General features: G+C 30.7%; 2 protein-coding genes across 2 annotated transcripts; one reads left to right on the forward strand and one right to left on the reverse strand.

The window, feature by feature from the left end:
- Positions 1–6766: 6766 nt before the first annotated feature.
- On the forward strand, positions 6767–12345 carry LOC108453727 (receptor-like serine/threonine-protein kinase ALE2). The gene is made up of 11 exons (XM_017752003.2): positions 6767–7462; positions 8323–8415; positions 8646–8774; positions 8856–9059; positions 9157–9243; positions 9340–9450; positions 9529–9900; positions 10001–10294; positions 10517–10909; positions 11023–11266; positions 11458–12345. Exons 1-11 carry the CDS (start codon positions 7381–7383, stop codon positions 12146–12148), a joined length of 2700 nt encoding a protein of 899 aa, XP_017607492.1. The 5' UTR covers positions 6767–7380; the 3' UTR covers positions 12149–12345.
- A 1297-nt stretch (positions 12346–13642) lies between these two features.
- On the reverse strand, positions 13643–18613 carry LOC108453831 (protein HOTHEAD). The gene is made up of 6 exons (XM_017752155.2): positions 18280–18613; positions 17566–17947; positions 15204–15514; positions 14738–15123; positions 14036–14604; positions 13643–13917 (listed from the first exon to the last, which is right to left on the reverse strand). The coding sequence occupies exons 1-6, from the start codon at positions 18356–18358 to the stop codon at positions 13863–13865; spliced, it is 1782 nt and encodes a 593-aa protein (XP_017607644.1). The 5' UTR covers positions 18359–18613; the 3' UTR covers positions 13643–13862.
- Between the last annotated feature and the right edge of the window lie 3090 nt (positions 18614–21703).

Genomic DNA, 21703 nt, shown 5'->3' on the forward strand with positions numbered 1-21703 from the left:
AATTTTCTTATGCATACTTCAGTACATTTATTGATTTTATATATAAATAATATTGTTGATCGCAGTAAGCCAGAAAATTTTTAAGGCGGATGAAATTTTAATTTTTATAGTTTATATCTTTATAATTTGTAAATGATTAAATCAATTTTTATAATTTTAGGGGCCAAAGTATAATTTTACCTTTATTAATTTAAAATTTTAAAAAATTTTAAGGGGTTAAAATGTAATTTTACATTTTAGGGGGTTGGTGCCATGCCAGCCCCCCTGGATACGTTCCTGGTTGACTGAATTGGTGTCACAAATTAACTTGATACTAACTTAAGATTAATAATAACACCATAATAAATAAATTATATTCATTTTAATATGATTATTAATATTTCTAACTTTTATTTTACTTACAATTTTATTTAATTTTTATTTTAATATTGTAAGGATTAAGTATTCATACTTTACTATTTTTAAACTCCAATATGTATTTTTAATGTTGTTTTCTCAACCAAATATGAGTTTATTAAAATAAAACTTATGAGATTACAATGATAAACACCTATTAAAACATCTTACTCATCGCCAAACACCTTAAACTAAATCTCACCTAAACACTGTAAATAATAACAAACCTTAAAGCACAACCTCTCTACAATAAACCAATTTTCATCCCAAAACTATGCCCCGATTGAATGAAAAAACCCAACATACCAAAAATATCTCATAGGATTGCGTAGATTAAAATAAGTCAAACCTCCAATCTCTTGTCATCACTTTTGCAAACTTTCTCTCCATCAATGTCGCCACACAATTGAGCTTAACCCCAAACTCTAATTGTTTTTGCTTGCTTTTTACTTAATTTCCCAGGCATATAATCATCCAATTCATCAAAAAATTACCATTTCAAATGTTTGTGTTTCGTGTGATTAAACTTCTAATATCATTTAAAGTCGTCATATTGTGAATAATATTTTAGTAGTTGAATAAAAAGTGGTATTCGAATTTTTAAATATTCAAGATCAAGTTTTATACTATGTAATTGTTAGAATTTGAGACTTGAGTTTTATTATGCAGTGTTATAATGTAATTTGATTTTATTTATAATTACTCGGATAAATATTTTTGTATTTATTATATTATATTTATAGTAAACTCTAAAAAAATTAAACGTTGGGTTGATTTTTAATCATCAGTTGAAATAGGAATTCAAAATGATAGGAATAGAAAAGTGGTGATGGTCAGTATCAAAATTATACTCGTATAATAATTCAGATGAAGCCGAGTTTATGGGATTAGAACTCGAAAATATAAAATGTAGTAAAGTTTTGTTTGTCCCCACAAGAAATTTATAATGTAGATGGACTGTTACATCCATATATCCCATGTGAGTTCATTAATTCATCTACATCAAATACGTGTTGTATTTAGTGAATTGTGTATCATAATTAGATTGTAAATGAACAGGAACTTCCTTGAATATTTAATAAAATTATCCCTAATTGAAGTTTTCATTTCATTTGAATTTGAGGGTTTTAAAGGAATGGAAGGGATAATGTAGTTCGTCCTTTGACACTGTTTTTGGTAAATTGGGAAGAAATTTTTGGAAAAAAAATGTAATTCACATGATTGAGTGGCATCAAATTTCAAATGTTACATATTTTTTTAGATGTGGCATAAGTTGATGTATTATTAGGAAATTTAGAATTTAGTTATTCTATTTTTATTTTTAGTAATTTAATTTTTTATTTTTAAATTTTAAAATTTAAGTTCAATTGTTAATTTTTTTCTGTTAAATGAGTTGGCGTGGTATTTTGAGATAAAAAAAATATTTATTGGGTAGTAATGTAACTAAAAATAAATAATTTTAACATAGTTGGACTTGAAATTTTGAAATCTGAAAAGCAGAAGGACTAAATTCCTAAAAATAAAAACACGTCGACTAAATTCTAAATTTACGAAAAATATAAAAACTTATGACATATTTTAATATTTTTCTTTTACATTTCGGATCGAAATACTTATTCCGACTTAATAGTTATGTATTTTATAATAAATTTAAATAACATTTTTATTAATTAAAATTGAAACCCACCAAACCAAAATATTTCTCTGTCACATGCAAAATGGTGGCAAAGAGCAGAAGAGAGTGATTGAGCAATGTCAAAATTTGACAAAGTACCTAAGATGACACCTAATAAGGAAATAAATTAATGTAGTGTTTGTTTAGAAGGAAACTGAACAGGCATTTGCCAACTGAATTAAACCCGTATTAGTGAAAGTCAATGCTTAATTATATAACAAATTAATTTTCTCAACATTAATCACAGACGTTCCCATGTTACCTAAACCTAATTTTAGACTTTCCTCTCCAAAACAGGTCGACCATAAGGCTTAGTTAAGAATGGGAAATTAACCATGGTTGTAAATTATCATAGGCTATAATATGTGTATATATAATATTGAAGGCACTGATTGCCAAACTTTATACCCAAAATAGAGCTTTGTCTCATTGGCCTTCCATTTTGCTCAATGATGGACATCGAAGAAAACTAGGAAACCCAGCAAATTGATTCCTCACCTACTGAGTGATGACCCAAAAATTAAATTAAAATAATTGCTTGTTGCCTTTTTTTTTTGTATTATTATTATTATTGTTAACACAGCACATCATGTGATTGTGCTAATTTTTTAAATAATTTTTTATTTTATAATACGGAAACTTGATTACAACATCCTAATTGCCATCAATGTTCTTCAATACTTCGACACTCCCCGCCCCCAACCAAATTGTAAAAACGTATCGTGGTCCAATAGTTAAACTATTAAGTAATTCAAGCACTTAAATTATAAAATAAAATTAAATATTTAAATTAGTTTAAATTCAAATTAAGTAACTTTTAATTGATTTTTAAATTTAGAAGCAATGGGTTTTGTTTTGAGTTTTAAATGGGTTTATATATTAGACTTTATTTTTTGAAAATTTTAAACGGTTTTTTTGAGCTATTTGGTGTTCAATGGAATAAACCGAAATCAAATTGAATTGACATGGTTCAATGACAATTTGACGGTTAGTGTTAAATATTAAAGAAGAAAACTGTTTGGGTTTTAGTTTGTAAACTCGTGACGTTCAAAATTGTTTTATAAAAAGAAAAAAAAAAACTAAACTGTAATTGTAAAAAAGGATAGAAATGAGATCTTTCAATTGGTACTGGCGATGTGAACAGATATGGCCTTATAGCAGCGATTTTAACAATCCAGTGACTTAAATGAAAAATTGTGAATGATTCAATGACATTTGGTAACTTTTTAAAATTTGAGTGACTAAGACATAAAGTTATTAATAATTTAGTGACTTTAAATTTAATTTACTTTATTTTTTTATTTAACCAATTATCCTGCTGGATTGTCATCTTTTCAAGAAACACAATATTATTCTATAATCCTTGCTACTTTTCAATATGAAAAATGTTGAGATAAATTGAAAGTTTATTAACATTTTATTCTTATTACTTGATAAAATAGTTTGCACAAGTAATATATAGGTTATACTAATATTGCATGTAAATTTTTGAATACCCTATTATATTGATCTAAAATATTGCTTATCAATTTATATATATAGAACGGTTGAATTTTTTTAATATAAAATAAATAGTTAAAAGATTTTAATTTACTTCAAATTTGACATGCATTATTTGTATAAATCAAACATAAAATATTTGGATTGCTGAAATATTATTTGTACAAAAAGTTATGAAAATATTTAGTTTTAGACTAATATAAATGGACCCCTTCATATATATATATATGTGAGCGAGAAAATCAAATATATAAATATTAGAAATTTTTGATACAGTATGCATATGAAAATCATGAATTTAGAATATAGATGTGTATTTGAAAATAACATACAATAATAAAATATTTAGTTTGAAACTAATTAATTATAGTAACACATTAAATATATATTAAAATAAAAATAAAAAATTATAAATATAAACTAAAAATCAAATATATAAATATATATTTTTAGAAGGAGTATATGATACCTTAGATCCAAAACAATTATAAATATGATTTCAAAAAATAAATAAAAAGTAATACAACTTTTTGATAATTGAGAGAGAAAAATAGGATAGCTCTCATATCATACCGATATTAAAACCACTAAATAAAGTTTAAAAATAATATAATAAAGTAGGTGTTTTGATTGGAGAAGGCTTATTATGTTAGAGAGGAAATAGAGTTGGATACAAGTTTTAACTCTAAATAATAATATAATGGGAGCCCATATATTATAGGATGCGAAAGAGGCCTCACCATTCAGAAAGAATAGTGGACCAATACTTGTCATACCTTTTACGTAAGGTTGCTCAGTAGGCCCATCTCGTATATTTTGACCCATGCTTTTCAGATTCTGAGGATAGGATAAATAAATACCATTTTGCAAATCTTTATACGTCCAAAAGGACGAAAACATATGGTGCAAAATGAATATGGCTTCTTACTCTTTTGTTTGAAAATTTCACCACCATCTTGCTTCTATCTTTTCTTTATATAAAAATAACCATAAATATCTAACCATTAAAATATCATGTTTTATAAGTGATGTCTCTTTTCGAAAATACATTTATGGTAGCTTTGTTTGGATAACAAATAAAAAATTGGGTATTGGATAAATTCAAGTCCAATTTCATAAGCTTCAAATATTCATTTTAAAATTTGGAATTTTTAAAATCTAAGATTAATTTTTAAAAAATGAGAAATTTTTTTGGTCTCCTTTCTTTCACACTTCCTTCTAAATTTAAATAATAATTAAATTAATTTTACTTATAATATATTATCAACGAAACTCAAGGTTTTCAAAATTGGACTAGTAGGCGAATCAGTCAGACCACCAATTCGTGGTTCAATCGATCTATTCGGTTCAATTAAATAAATTATTAAAAATAGATAAAATCGATTCAACCGTTGGTTTCGCCGATTCACGACTCAATCAATTTGACCATTTATTTCAAACTGATACCCCGATAGATTTTTGATCCGATTTTGAAAACAGTAACGAAACTTCATGTATTTAATTTAATATAATATAAATATTCAAAAAATTCATTTATACCTTCAATTTTAAATCCTTGATTTCTAATTTATACCTAACTACCTAAGTAAGTCCATTTATGCCTAGTGCAATCAATTTAACAAGCTGATCCAATTTAGCTTTGAATATATAGATAAAGCTTCATGTTTTTTCTTTAATATGATATAAATATTCAACATTTTCATTTATACCATAATCTCCAAAATTTTAATTTATAAACCTTTGACTTTAATTTACACCTAAATAAGTCCACTAATTTAAGTACAAATCAATTCGACCATTTCAATTGCTTTGATTGATATGATATGTTCAATTGGTCCATTCAATTCTATTAAATAAATCATTAAAAAATCATAAAATATAAAAAAATTAGTTGAAACACCCAATCAATGCTTAAAATTAATTGACATCCAAATCTAAATTTGAATTATCCAAACAATGAATTTAAATTAATTCAAAAATTAAAATTTTAAATAATTTAAATATCAAACCAAAATTTAGGAATAATAAATTCATAAATAATAAGTTTGAAAGTTAAAATTTTGAATTTTAATCTTGACGTTACCTTAATTTATTCCAACTTTATTTCTTATTTTTTTCTAAAAGAATAAAACAAATAAAAATTAATAATCAATTCGAGTAATCCAAAATCTATAAAGATCTAAATGAAGTAAATGTTTAAACATTATGACTCATTTAATATATCAATTAGCGATGGATACTGATTAAGTTGAGGAATCAAAGACTAAAATACGTACGGTGATCATATTAAAGTCAAGATATATAATTGGAGTGAGAAAAAGGTGGTTTATGTATTATGCCTTACATTGGGGTGTTTAGTCCTCTAATTATATCTAATCAACGACTAATTAGAGAGCATCATACCTAAGCAAAGACTTATGAACTGGTCCACATAAATTAAAACATGTTTCAAACCGATTTAAAAATGATAACTAGTTTTATATAAATATATATTTTGACTTTAGCTTTTAATAGTATTATTAATTACATAGCTAAGACAATATAAAAAAAGTTAGCAACTTTACTATTTTATCTACATTCATAAATTAATTTCATAAAATGGGTAGTTTATTTTTTTATATCTAAAGAAGCTTATGAGTTTTTGGGCACATACTTTTTATTAATTTAATTCTCCGTTATAATTATTTATATATATATATATATTGATATTTTCTATGTCTATATTTGGAATTTGCCTCTAAAATTTTGATGAATATTTATATTTATCTTGTAAATGTATTTTATTTATTTGTAAAGGCAACGCTTTGAAACTATTTTTAAAAAGAGAGAGCTGCTGGCTTATCTTAATAAAAACTTAACCAAATTCACCGACACATTTAAGTTTTTAGTTTGTGTCTTGGGTGTGCCACTTTTGTCTGATTTTTTTTTTTATTTACAAGTAAAAGAAACTGTAAAAAACAATGGTGGTGGTGGTGTTGTCCAACGTTGCCTTCCAAAATAACTACCTAACTCTGCCTAAATTGTCTGTTGTGGGGACAAGTATCCATAACTTCGATATTTCCTCAATCTATTGAAAATACGTGTCAATATCATTGGTTAATATTTTCTCTGAAAGAAAAAAAAAACCCCATTAAATGGTCGAAATAATTGGAATTTAGTTCAAACCCTAATCACAGAAATGTCAAAAATCATAATTCTATAGTGGACTGCGTGTCTATTAAAATAAAAAACAAATAATATTCCGGAATATAATGATGATACTTGGGATCTGGATTATTAATTTTCTAAAGCAGTCAAGCAATCCATGTGAAACAGTTGAGCCAAATATACCCCCAACAATTCTCCCTCTATCACTGAAAAGTGTCTTAGACCAAGCTCCTTTTAAGTTTACTGTTCTGCTTTGATCAGCTCCAGTAAAACCTTGATTTTTTTGGATAATTATAGTTACCTTTAGTCACTTCTACTGGAAAAAGCTGTTTTCTTCCATTAAAATTATGTCAATCTTCTTATTAGTCTTTAATAAAGGGATAACCTGATTTTTTTTGGTTACCAAATCCCTGGCTCTTTTATTTTTATTTTTTTGAGGGCGTACCATTAGTGGGTCTTCTTTTGTACTCTCAATAAAGTAGTATATTTTTTGTTCCTTCAAGTTATAAATATATACCCATGTTTTGCTTCAGGGGGTTGTTTCAGTTTTCACTGCTTTGTTTCTGTTATCTTTTTCTTGCTTTAATGCTTGGCTAAGAGGCCTGAGAGAGAGGTGGAACTTTTTTGAGATTGAATTCCAGCTTTTTTGGAAGTGAAAAAAAATGGGGTTTCAGTTTCAATTTATTCTCCTGCTGGTGACCATATGTATAACTTTGAGTGCCGTGTCAGTTGATGGATCATCAGGTACTAATGATGTCTATATCTGTTTTCTTCTAAGCTGATCTTTTATTTTATAGCAGGCTGTTTTTGATCCATGCGTTTGTTTGCCTTTTTTGATTGAGATTTTTCATGAAATTTGTACTCAAAATCCATTTTAAAGATCTGGGTTGTTTAAGCTAGTTTCAGTGATCAAGAACTAGGATAATGAATGATGGTGTACTTTGAGCTTGTTGTGAAATTGGCACAGTTGAGAATTTAAGTATCTGATAGAATCTGCATTTCACGATCACTGAGAAAAGCCTCAATGAGTGAATTTGAAATCAGCGTGTTCACATTTCATGATTCCTAGATAATTTTGTTTTTCAGAAGCTTATTTCCTGGGGATCTGTTGTTCTGAGGGTTTTATCATTGATAAATTGTCCGAATATTCCATGGCTCGTGGAGACTAATGATGATGGGCGACTTTGTCGTCCAAAAGCTAATAGATTGCTTTGATCTACAATCTACTACATGGTGCTCTTACATCAAATCCATCATTTCCTTTGGAAAAAAACATATGTTTAAGAAAGCCAAACGATTTGTCACAAAAAAACTTGAAAGCAATGTGGTGAGGCGTGTTTAGCTTATTTTTTGTCTCAGTATTTAATCTCACCGTCAGAATTGTTTATACACTAATCGCAGGTAAACCAAACCCACATTAATGGAGTTTGGTATAGGTTCTCATTATAGCATGGTATATCCGTTGAATATATGAATTTAGCAGTCATGATATAACAAATGTTGTCACCATGAGGTTCATTGACATTACTAGCTTCAAGCATTTGCTTATTGATATTGCTGCTTAATCTGCCTATGTTTTTGTTCCATTGGTATTTTTGATGCAGTAAGAGCTTCATGGACACCACCAATAGTAATGCCAGCAGAAGCACCAACCATTCATCCTATCGGGCTTGGTCCACCACCATCGAGGCAACCAGGTGAATGTCACAAAATGGGATTTTTGATAGACCAAGACTGCATATATCCCAATGCTTGATTTCTTTTTGGATCTTAAACACCATGGTGCTATCTATGATCTTAGAAAACATATGAAAATTTCCAGTTAATTCTGTTTCCATAACATCATTGTTCTTGCTGATCACGTCTAATATATTGATGATCCTTAATGATTAATGTTCATTCGATCTTTTTTATAACGATGTTACAGATCCAGCACCCTCAATGACACCAACTACTCCCAGCTTTGGCAGGACAAGATATGGAAAGTTGGCTGCTGTCCCTTCTAGCAAAGTGTTCCATCATTCATCATCTTCCCTGGATCGCTCTCCAACTAAAGGTGAGTGATAATCTAGAATACCCTCCGTCTTTGGAAAAGGTAATGAAACCATCAGTAAAGGTTGTTCTCTTTGATTTGTAGCCATCCATCCGCAACATGCCTTGAAGCCTTCAAGTATTTCGGTTGCACCTACTGCACCATCTTTTGGACCCCCTGCAAAGAATTGGATGCATGGTCCCTTATCTTTGTCCCCGTTTCATAAGCATCATCATGCAAGGAAACATTTCAGAAACTCTGCTCCTCGACCCTCCTATTCAATTCATCAACCTGTTTACAGGCAGCAAGGTTTAATTCTCTCCCTTGGTAGCCCCTAATAGTTATTTTTGAGGATTAAAACTAATTGATATATATATGTATTCACAATTAAAATACTTCTATACAGTTCCTGCCGTCTCTCCTTCTCAATATTCCACTCCCAGCTGGGTTTCCCCTGCACCATCGCCTACTGCCACGTCAAACCACTTTCATAGTATGGATCAGTTTACTTTCATTTCCTTAACAATGCTTTCCTTTACTAACTTTAAACTGTTTATTAATAACTATCATATCATCTTCATGATTGTAGATATGCCCATTCTTCAACCTGCAATTTCTCCGATTGCTTCTTCCCTGAAGAAGATGAAGGCTCCGCCACCATCCATCGTTATGGCACTGCCACCTCCACCTCCTAATAAAGGTACCAAGTACCTCCTGTTTGATCTATATTTTCTGATCAAGAGAAGAAAACAAAGGTTAAATTTGATATCATTTGCAGATTGTACATCAGTGGCATGCAGTGAGCCCTTAACATATACACCTCCTGGATCACCTTGTGGTTGTGTGTGGCCAATTCAAGTTAAGCTTCAGCTTGGTGTTTCAATATACACCTTTTTCCCTTTGGTTTCAGAACTGGCTCAGGAAATTGCTGCTAGTATAAGACTAAATCACAGTCAAGTTAGGATTATGGGAGCAAATGCAGCTAGTCAGGAGCTTGAGAAAAGTACAGTCCTCATCAACTTGGTACCATGGGAAGTAAAATTTGGCCATACAACAGCATTAGTAATCTATAATAAGTTTTGGAATAGACAGGTCTTCATAAAGGCCTCCCTTTTTGGTCCCTATGAAGTCGGTTATGTTCGCTATCCAGGTAATATATCTGTTTCTCCATTCTTTTAGGTTGTTTTCTGGATAATTTCACTATCAGATGGCATGATTTGAAGACTTTTGGATGATTTCAACATGTAAAGGTCTTCCACCCTCCCCGCCTGTAGCTAGTTCCAGTGTTTCTGCTATTGATGATGGGCCATTCACTGGCCGTAACAATCATGGACAAGTGATAAAACCTTTAGGAGTTGATGTTCCTAAGAGGAAGAGAGAAGGGCCTACACGAAGCATGATAGCTGTGATTATTCTGTCATCCTTTTCAGCCTTTGTTGTATGCTTGGGGATCATTTGGCTTATTCTTTGGAAATGGGGTGCTTGTGTCAAAGAACCGGAACATAAACCGCAAACTACAAAGTTTTCTCCACCACCACCATCAGGTACTTCCAGTATGACTGAATTCATAGAAGGTAGTTCTCATAGAACATGATTCGGCTTTCAAATATAAAGCTTGTTGCCAGATTTTGTTATGAAACCAGGCTTTCTTCCTTGTTCAACTTGAATTTCCAGTTTGCCGTTCTTCTATAATCTGTCATAATTAGTCCAAAGCATTATTGCTCAGACTCCATTTTGTGACAAATCATGAAATTCGAATACAACAGGGTCTACTAGAGCTGTGATGCAAGGAAGCAAGTCCAGTGCTGCATCAATGTCTATTAGTTCCGGTGGGATGACATATACAGGATTGGCAAAGAACTTCACCTTAAATGATATAGAAAGAGCGACAAATAGCTTTGATGCTTCACGGGTGATTGGCGAAGGGGGTTTCGGCATTGTCTATAGAGGTAGTTTAGATGATGGAGCTGCGGTGGCTGTTAAAGTTCTGAAGAGGGAGGACCAACATGGGGGACAAGAATTCTTGGCAGAAGTGGAGATGCTTAGCCGCCTGCACCACAGAAATCTGGTTAAACTGATTGGTATTTGCACTGAGGACAATACACGTTGTCTCGTCTATGAACTTGTTCCAAATGGCAGTCTTGAATCCCATTTGCATGGTGAATATCTTCAGCATAACTAAAATCCCCTTTCCACATTTTCCATTTGCAAGTGATTAGACTGCTTACAACTGCTTAGAGATTGTTTTAATTCTCTATCTTTGTTCTCCCAGGAGCTGAGAAAGAAACTGATCCACTCGACTGGGGTGCTCGAATGAGGATTGCGCTTGGTGCAGCTCGAGGCTTAGCTTATTTACATGAAGATTCCAGCCCCCGGGTTATACACCGAGACTTTAAGTCCAGCAACATCTTGCTGGAACATGATTTTACACCAAAAGTTTCGGATTTCGGATTGGCTAGAACCGCAATAGATGAAGGGAACAAATACATCTCAACACATGTGATGGGAACCTTTGGGTATGAACTTCTGTACCGTCTTTCCTGAAACAATCTTTTTCAATTTTCAGGACCATTTATGATTCGATACTCGCATGCCTCATGGGAATCAGCTGTCTAGTTTGCTTAAAATGTAGTTATATTAGTACTTTTTCATTCCTTCTTTTTCCACATCTAGAAGATTTGTTACTTATAAACTACTCATTTTTCAGTTACTTGGCTCCGGAGTATGCAATGACCGGTCACCTTCTTGTCAAAAGTGATGTTTATAGTTATGGGGTGGTTCTACTTGAGCTCTTAACAGGGAGGAAACCTGTGGACTTGTTACAGCCCCCGGGTCAAGAAAATCTCGTTGCATGGGCTCGTCCACTCCTTACAGACAAGGAAGGTCTGGAAATGGTCATCGATCCAGCCATAAAATCTGATATCTCACTTGATAGCATAGCAAAGGTAGCGGCAATTGCATCAATGTGCGTGCAGCCGGAAGTATCTCATAGGCCATTCATGGGTGAAGTTGTTCAAGCATTAAAACTAGTATGTAATGAATTTGATGAGAAAATGGAGGTAGAATCAAAAGCTGGCATCCAGGAGGACTTTCCTAAAACTGTAGATAGTAAACTTAGTAGACTTTCAAGTGAGCTTGTGGAAGCTTCAGATACCTCTCACCCAATACCTGGCTATGATTATAGCCATGAGAGCAATATACCATTGTCTTCATCGGATCTTTTAAGTATCCCACCGGGACCTGAGCTGCAGGAGCCTGGGTCATTTAGGAGGCACTCGTGTTCGGCCCCACTAGGAACATTAAGGAGAGGACATTTCTTGCAGAGAATAAGAAGTTTATCAAGAGGCAGCCGAAGTGAACACGGATTTTCTGTCAAATTCTGGCGAGGGTCTCGTTAAAATTTTGCTAAAACCGTTTTCATTGAAGTTGCAATATTTTCCATGGGAAATTAGAGTTTGTTTTCTTGAGTAGGAACAGGGAAATTTGCTGAATGCAGACTGATGCTTTATTCTCTTACATGCATGCACCAGATGAAAAGTTGTGAATTTTGTTATTTTTTTTCTTGATATAATATGTCAGTTATGGTTTCCATCAATTCTAGGAATACCAATGATGTCTATCGAGTGTGTGTGCGTGTAAATGGAAAATACCAATGTCACAACACAAAATCTTAAAATAGCATTGAGTCATTGACAACCCTGTAACCTCATTTTCTTATGGTTTTATGAAAATCTCATGCGACAGCCAGAGCTTATATGCAAAGAGCTTGAGTTCTTCAAGCACAGCCCTCACATGCTGGCCAACAACAATCTTCTGCGACTAAAGTTGTCCTTTAATATCCTCAACGGTTAGTAGCTTATAAAATTGTTGGTAGCTTATAATATTTTATTAGATTAAAGTCTAATAATTTATAATTATTGATTAAATAATTGTATTGTAAAGATATAACATTTCTACCTAAATTTATCTTTTAAGGATATATAACTTTATATAAAGTTGTCTTATAAAACAACGCAATCATGTGAAAGGGTGTCTAATTAAAAGATATATTTCTATGAAAGGTATATCGTGAAAAGATACATCTATTAGATGTCTATATAAATGATCCTTCTAATAGTCATTTTGACTATTTTGCTTAGAATGTTGAGGACTTATTTTAAAACTTAAAAGTGTTCTACACGCTTCAAAGCCGATATTTTTAATAATATTATTATGCAACATTTTATCTAAGTTCTTGGAATTATCAATCCATAAGTTGTATTCCAAATAACATGAAAAGAAAAATCATGCAACAAAATGAAATAATTAGTTAGCTTACTTGTTTTGTAATCAAAGATGAGACAACACTTATAATTTATATCCATAAAATAATTTTCGTTTCAACCTTGATCTTAAAGCATGGATCAAGGTAATAAACTACTATTCTTCTTTTGTGCATCATATAAAATTCTCATATGAAAGGCACATTTTAAAACCTTGAAGATTGTTCTTATTTTATAATTTTAGTATTACTGACAAAAAATTTATCAATAAATAACTGTCACAAAATCATATAGTAATAAATTGACAACAAGAAAACTATCAATAAAAGGCTGTTAACAATGCTTAAATAACTGAATAGTGATGTTACAATATATTATTTTGGTAGATTTAATGTTGAATAGAGACCATTTGAAGTCTAGATCCAAAATAAAAAAAGTGATGTTTTGGTAAAGACACCTTAACAACTATTAATGTATTATATATATATATGCTTTGTTTAATGTTGGAATTATTATTATTTTATTCTAAGTAATACTATTTTTTTTGCATGGTTATATATATGTGATATAGTGATATATTATTAAAGTTATATTCTCATATTGAGTTGATGAAAAGTTTTAGAAGTAAAATTTTGAAATATCAAATGCTTGCCTATATTAGTAATATTCACTAAAGGTGGATAGTTGGAATTATATTGGTGAGAATAATGCCCCGCCAAAAAAAAAGATAAACATGTAAAATAGACATTTGTTAAATTTCCCGTGGCAAACTAATCTCTTACATAAACTTTGTGCACTACTACAAACAAACACTGCTCTTCAAATGCCACCACTTAGTCTCATGTCATTATTATAAATGAGCAGCTTTTCCTAGTCTTCTTCTCAAAATCTTGACTCCCATGTACCTGTAAAAATCAGAACACTCAGGTTAATTTAGCTCCAAAATCATGATTGTTTACCAGCTTTAGTCTCAACGGTTACTGCTGGTTAGCATGACTAATGAAATGTGTAGACAAAGCTAACCTGCCCATCATCAAGACAGTGCCCTGAGGATTTGTTCCAGGGGATTCATTAAATGTGGAGCCATCGACAATTCGGAGTCTGTTGGTGCCAAGAACTTTGAGTTCAGGATTCACCACTTTGCCGACGTGGCACCCTCCATGGTAATGCCAAATTGTGATCACAGTGTCTTTGCAGAACTGCTCTAGGGACTTGGTGTCATTAGTATGCTTTGGTATAAGATTAATGTTAGCCTTGACACTCATGTTAAGAAGCTTCTCTACAGTTGGTTTGTCACACCTTGTGAAGTTTGTGAAATGTTTTGATTGTATAACCTTGGCAGCCATGCGGATCCCGTCAACGCATCGCTGCAGATCATGTGGGTTGTGGAAGTAGTTGAAGGTAACCGAAGGGTTGTCATCGATGTTGGTGTTGACCAAGTTGAGGTGCCCCGTGGAAATAGGCCTGGCAATCTTTTCCAAAATGAAACCTCCCTTGAATGCTTCATGTGGTAGGTCTCGCTTTCTTTTGATGAAAGCTTGGATCGCTTCGGGTGTCCTTTGCTTCGGAGGAATAGTAGAGAGCTGACCGATCTGGTTCAGTATAACAAAAGACAAACCATCAGGAATAAACCAATTCCTAATTCATTAAATTTGTGAATCAACATTGCAAGAAAGTTTACATTTATTTATCTCTTCTTAATTAATCAATAGTACTTGAGATCACCTCAGCAGACAATATTCCATGATGGCAACGAATGCTATCCTGGGACTGTCCAAATCCACTGCTGGATTCAATGTAAACCCCCATCTTGGTAATGCCTACAGTTTGAATAAGGGACTGTTCCACTGGTCGATTAGTGGGGACAAAAACCGAGTTCATCGGGTTATCAGCCATGCCTTTGCCAACAAACTCATTGCGCAGAACCATAGAAATGTTCAACTTGTCGAGTTCAGCCTTTGGTCCAATACCACTGAGCATTAGCATTTGAGGAGTTCCAATTGCACCACATGACAAAATCACTTCACTCCTCCGATTGTTTGTGAGAAATGCCTGATGCTGGTTCCCATTTTCATCCTTGAAAATCACTCCCATTGCCCTTGGTCTCCTCCCTGTACCAGACATCAATATTTTTCCATCTCATTAACAAATTAAATGATGGTAAGAAAAGGGTGTGTGTATATAGATATACCTGTTTGATCGAATAAGACTTTTTGGACGGTGGCATATACCAAGACAGTAAGCATTTTGGGGTTTGCAGAAGCAAGCAGTTCAGCTGCAGTATGGCGACGGCCAAAGCGGTCGAAAAGGGTACCTCCAACTTTAGTTCCATGGATATGATCGTAGGTGAATCCATTATAAGGTGACACCCCAGCATCCAAAAGGCTGTCCTTGAAGGCACCCTGCCATTGTGCTAGTTTAGGCTGGTGAATAATTTGCTTCTCCACCCATGGATATGACTCATTCACTAGCCTTTCATCCCAACCCACTCTCCGGATGAAACTGTAATATTCACCCAACGAACCTCAAACATCAATGCTTATCTCCGCAAATGACAAAATAGTAGGGTATGCATAAATTTTGAAGTATTTCAGCTAACCGTTTATTACGCATTTGTGGTTTATTTGGACTGTTGAATGCCCAAGTTAAAAAAGTCAAATGAGTTCCATGGTCAAATTTTTTTTTAAAAAAATAATTAAGATTGCATTCAACCGAGTTCTTAAAATATAAAAAAAATCAAAATTCTTAACGGATCATTAAGTGATGGTGTGACAATTGATATAAAAAATAATGACATGACAATTAATATATTATTTAACATAAAAAACTGATATACGAATTAATTGATTTTAATTATTTTATGAGCTCTGTCGATTGACTCCCTGCTTTAATTTTTAAGTTTTGATATAAAATCTATTATAACTATCATAAAATTAAAACTATCAGAACTTATAAAAATGGTAAAATTTTAATTTTTAAAAGTTCTATTAAAATTTTAATAATTTTTATAATTTTATATAATCTCTAATTATTTTCAAAAACTTTAATTTTTTTAAAATTTCATAATATTCATAGAAAATATAGAAAATTATTAAAAAATTAATACACCTTTTTATTTTCCGTCATATATCATCATTATCAACTTCTTTCTCATCATTTTCGTTCAACCAAAGTCATTACTTATCACTTACATTAAGCCATCAAACAATTAAAATATTGTCACCCAACCACTTATTTAGCATCACATACAAGTTTGATCACCATCAAATTTTATGCTTTTCATGTTTTATTCCTGAAACCAAAGATTCCAAACCGTCAAAATAATAAAATATACATCTCTTTTATAATCTTCATAACTTTTTAACGAAGTTTTAATATAATTTTTTAATCTTTATAATATTTTTCATATTATTTTAATAACACTTTATAATTTTATACAATTTTTATTTTATTATATTTTTATAATTTTAAAATTTTTAAATTTTTTTCTGTATTGTATAATATCTTAGTAATTTTCAAGTTTAAATGTTAAAATTCTTATAAAATAATTAAAAACTAAATTAAGATGTTATAAAATAATTTAAAATCAATTAAACAGTGACGTCAACATGCTTTCATGTTAGCCCCATATCATAATTCTTTCAAACTATCACATCATCTATTTATCACTTAAAAACTTATTAAGGGTTTTGAAAAGGAATTATATTTTAAAACTTTTAATTTTTATTTTAAAAGATTACTTCTATTCTTTTATTAAAACCTTAATCGAACGCTAATTTGTTTTTATAATTATTTTGTGAGTTTTTTTTTTGCTTAAAAGAGTTTTTAGGGTGAAAATGAAAACGATTTTTAATTTTTTGAAATGACATCTCCTTACCACCAAAGCTTCGAAAAAAAGTAGATAAAATTATAATAAAAAGGAATTTGCTGATACCTGACATATTTACTTTCGTGCATGGTTGATGGTACCCTACCAAACTCCTAAGACCAAATGTGTTGGGAAAATAACGAGACTCTTCTGGTGTTATTTTTAGTATGATGGTTTAGGGTTTTTTTTTTTTTTTGTTCCGTAAGTATCTAATTCTATTGTTATTATTATTTTATATTATCCACAAATAAATATACGGTTCATCTAAATAAGGTTATGCGTATAACATGCTTATGTTTAGTTTATATATATTTAAAATGTTGTATTTGTATACATATTTTAAAATAATAATAATTCTCTAAAACTTCAAATGAAAACATTTAATTGCCTAAAAAGGTTGATACGATCATAATTTTTTTTAAAGCGAAAACTATTTATTTTGAAGGAAGAACATGGGAGCTCGGATAACGGAACTATAATTGTTGTCCATTAATTCTTTGTTGAATTTGTGAGGACATGGTAATTTAGACTTTCTTGAAACTTATTATAGACTGTGAACTACTTTTGACAAATTTTAATATTGCAGGACCCAATTGTACATGTTATATATAATATTATTTCTTCTTCTTTTTTAATATATGTAAAAAGAAAAAAGAACTGAAGAGTATAGAAGTCGACAACATACCCTGAGTTAGCTCTGGTGTAAAAGCCAGCATTGATGCAAGTGCCACCACCTAGAACCCTAGCCCTTGCATTGATGACACCATCGGTTGAAACGAAAGGTTGGGAAGCAGAGGTGGGGGACGTGTCTGCCAAGGCGATGTGGAAGTTGCTGAGGAAGGAGACATTGACGTTTGAGAAGGGAACCCCTCCTCTCTCCAACACCAACACACTGAAGTTTTGAGACAGTGTGGCTGCTAAGGGACACCCTGCTGTGCCACCTCCCACTATTATGTAATCATATGATGCTTCGTCTGTGTTTGATGATGAGAACGATGATGATGATGCCCAAAATGAACTCGCCCTTTTGATGAATGGGTATTTGAAATCATAATAATCACTGCCACCTGCAGCACAGTTGCCAGTTTTTCCAATATATTCTCAAGTTAATTCAATCAACTATCTATGATCCAGAAATAAGGTAAAGAAAAAGGAGATGCAATGGTACATCATTAATCAATTAATCAAAAACCCAAATTTATTCAAACGAAAACAGATCCAAATAATATGATTTTCAGATTCTAAAAGAGAGAAGATTTTCAGATTTTAAAAGAGAGAAATACTATTGATCCTACAAGAATAAAGATAAATTCTATATAATATACCCAACATACAAGATCAGAAGAAACAAGTACATATATATACAAGAGCTGAGAGAAGCAGAAAAAGGAAAAAAGACCTTGAAGAAAAGGGAGAGTATAGAGCCAAAGAATCAAACAGATAGAAAGCTTCTTCAATGCCCCAACAAAAGCAGCCATTGAAAGGCTAAACAGCAGCAGATAATCAAAACTCAAAGCAAGAATCCTTTGCTTCCTGAAAAACAAACAGATTACTCTTTGCGGCTCTCACTGGTTGGCCTTGTTTTGTGTGTTTTATATGACACTTAAATCTCTCTCTATATATACAGCTTAGCTTCGAGCTGATCAATGATGAATATATATAAAAATTAACTCCAACATACGGTAGCTAAGCAAACTATACAGCGCATATTATAATGAAATAAAAAAAAAAGAAAACAATATATTAAACGGTATTTAAAATCACTGCAACGAGGGCTGGTGTAAGTCATTAATGTTGAAATGAATGCCGGGGTTTGGAGTGTAGGACTCTCCTTTTAATTTATTGGCCGTTGGGTTCAAACTCTACGTTCATTTCCATCATCCAAAACCATTACCTTTTTTATGTATCCAGCTCATATTCTCTATCCTTTTCTACATTCATTGATGTAATATTTAAGATTTTATGGAACATTCAAGATTAATGCTTAAACCTTTGAATATTCTAATTATTTTCATGCATACATTTCTTTATAACATCAAAATCTTAAACTTTTAATTCAAGAAATAAATCTGAGAGTTCAACACTAATTATGAATTTTAAAATTGTTTCATATCTGAGATAAAATAAAAACTCTTAGCACCTCATAAATTTATTTTTCATTTTCGGGTCGAAATTATTGTAAGGTAGGTTGGGTTTTGTTAATTTGTTGGGTAGCTATTAGACTAGATAAGTTATTTAGTTAAATTATTATATTAAATGCCACAATTGATGGTAGTGTACTCCTTGTTATTATTATATTAGGTGTATTGAAATTATGAAATCTAGTATGGAGTGCTACTATAAATAGTAACGTGACTCATTTTAAATAAAATATCCCTCATTCTTTTCATTTTAAAGGTTAATTAATAGTGATAAGATTATATTAGGTTTAATAAGGATTTTTATTATTAAATATTGACTTTGCAATTAAAAAGTGAAAACATTTCTAAAACCTAATTTCTCTTTTATCTGTGTTTTGTAGTTTGGGTGGGTTCCATTTATGATTTAACCAAGATTACACTGCCAGGTTGTCAAATTCAACTTCTTTAAATATTTTCTTTCACATGTCTCCATCCGAACATTGATAAACGATTCATTAATGAAATTTATGGGAAATAAAACTTTTTTTTATATTTCTCTAAAAATACTATATATATTCAGAGAATTTTATATATAGTCTGTAAGGGAAGGTGAAGCAAAAAGGACAGTGGAAAAATAATTGTAAATTTGTCGGTTTATTAATTTGTAAATGGTTTTGTTGTAACAACTTTAATGAATGTGATAACAAAAACAAGCAAATTTTGTAGGTTAGGGCTAATTCAAAATATTAATTTAATCTCATATGATGGTTTATGATGGTTTAATAGTTTAAAATATTCATTATTTTAAGTGTAATTTAGATTTGAGTTGTGCTAATCGTGTTTTGATTTCTATATAATAACATACATTACATATATTTACATAATTTAATTTATATAAATATTTTTTATAAAGGAAGAATGTAAGAGTGCAAAAGGATCATACCAAAATATAAAGAGAATTTATTATTATATAACGAGTTTAATTAACAAATATGTTTATTTGGTACATGAACAGAGCTAAACGGAGAGGAAATTAAAAATCTTCGAAGTTTAACCCTAAAACATTTATATTTTCTTTGAAAATTATTACAGTGTAAAACCCACACTCAATTTGTTGAGCTATTCATATATGGATTATTTATACAACTTTTATATTTGAATTCTATTCATTAAATTAATAATGAATTTTTTTATTTATATATAGAAAAAATATATATTAGCATTTTGCATTTCCTTCCATCATTATATAAGAGGGATGACACTGTTTAGATCCATATTACTTAATACCCAATAAAAACTCGTCATTATCCCAAAAGCGTTGATACATGTTTTTGGAGACACCACTCTTGCGTTAAAAATCCAACATTTTTTTTTCCTTGCTGCATATATTCTTTAGTCATGCCATATCATATGTCTGAAATCATAATTTCTATTCCAAGACAGATGGCTTTTGTTGCAGCGAAGGGAGAATAAATTATAAACTACAAGTAGCTAAAGAAATAACTATTATATTTAGAAAATAACTTATTTTAAAGGCATGAAGTTATGATTATACACTCATTCATAGAGAAATTATTTTATAAACTTTTACCACTACATAATTCATGGTCCCTTTTCAAAATTTTAATAATATTTTAACAATTTTTTCCATGTTATTGACATATAATTTTGATAAATTTTTTACCATAAACCCTAAATCTAAAATCCCGAATATTGAATAAAAAACTTAAAACCCCAAACCATAACCTAGAACCCTTGCACTCTAAACTCGAATCATGAACCTCAAACTTATAATATGTAACCTTGAACTCTTGAACTTTAAACCCAAACATGTAACCTCGAATTCTGAACCAAAAACTCAAACAGAACCTTGAACCTTAAATATCAAATCCAAATCCTGAACTTGAGGTTTGGGGTTCAAGATAAAATAATTACCAAAATTGTGTCAAAGACATGAAAAAATTACACAAAAATTACTAATTTTTTAAAAATTAATTACACAAAATAAAAATATTAACTTATGAAAAACATTGTAAAAGAATAAAAGATGTTTATTTATAATTTAAAAATTAATTATTTTAAGTAATTTAGTTAAAGTTAAATTAAGTTGGAGAAGATATTAGATATAGATGAGTATATAATAATACCTTGATATCTTTAAAATTTAATGACGTGGCACTATTTTATTGGTACCTAAAAACAATACTTTTAAGATAATCTTAAAATAATTTATTCCCATATATTAAATAGAAAAAAGCTTTTGATTTAGAATTTGAGATAAGTTTAATCAATTTACGAAATTATTTTTTTGAAGAAAATTTTAAACATGGAATTAAAATCTTAATATATAAACTACTATCTACCGTAAAAATATCTATATATTATTTCACTGGGGAGAAGGTGGTTGAATAATGCATCCAACAAAGCAAGAAGCATGCAGAACCAAAACTTACATTGAAGTAGTTATTGACAGCTAAAATCAATTACTCTGAGCTATTTCATCCACGGCCACGACCTTTGAGTTCAGTTCTCAGCCTCTTTCTCTGGTTGCAAATTGTGTGTCCTAATACGATGCACATGAAAATACCTACCCATCCAGCTGTAAACCAACAAGAACAAGCACAAAAGAAGGATTGTTGTAGTCAGCTAGTAGTAAATATTCTTAAAATTTGCGATTTGATGATTTTTCATTTTATTTTATAT

The sequence above is a fragment of the Gossypium arboreum genome, chromosome 5, assembly GCF_025698485.1.
Source record: "Gossypium arboreum isolate Shixiya-1 chromosome 5, ASM2569848v2, whole genome shotgun sequence".
NCBI lineage: Eukaryota > Viridiplantae > Streptophyta > Magnoliopsida > Malvales > Malvaceae > Gossypium > Gossypium arboreum.

What these genes read in the sequence shown, in the direction of transcription:
- LOC108453831 (XM_017752155.2), bottom strand. Translation starts at nt 18,358, where the DNA reads ATGGCTGCTTTTGTTGGGGCATTGAAGAAGCTTTCTATCTGTTTGATT. An exon ending in TACTCTCCCTTTTCTTCAAG is followed by an intron (nt 17,948 to 18,279) that starts GTCTTTTTTCCT and finishes ACTGTGCTGCAG; the next exon opens with GTGGCAGTGATTATTATGAT. An exon ending in ACTGTCTTGATGATGGGCAG is followed by an intron (nt 13,918 to 14,035) that starts GTTAGCTTTGTC and finishes TGATTTTTACAG; the next exon opens with GTACATGGGAGTCAAGATTT.
- LOC108453727 (XM_017752003.2), top strand. Translation starts at nt 7,381, where the DNA reads ATGGGGTTTCAGTTTCAATTTATTCTCCTGCTGGTGACCATATGTATA. An exon ending in GTCAGTTGATGGATCATCAG is followed by an intron (nt 7,463 to 8,322) that starts GTACTAATGATG and finishes TTTTTGATGCAG; the next exon opens with TAAGAGCTTCATGGACACCA. An exon ending in TTCTCCACCACCACCATCAG is followed by an intron (nt 10,295 to 10,516) that starts GTACTTCCAGTA and finishes CGAATACAACAG; the next exon opens with GGTCTACTAGAGCTGTGATG.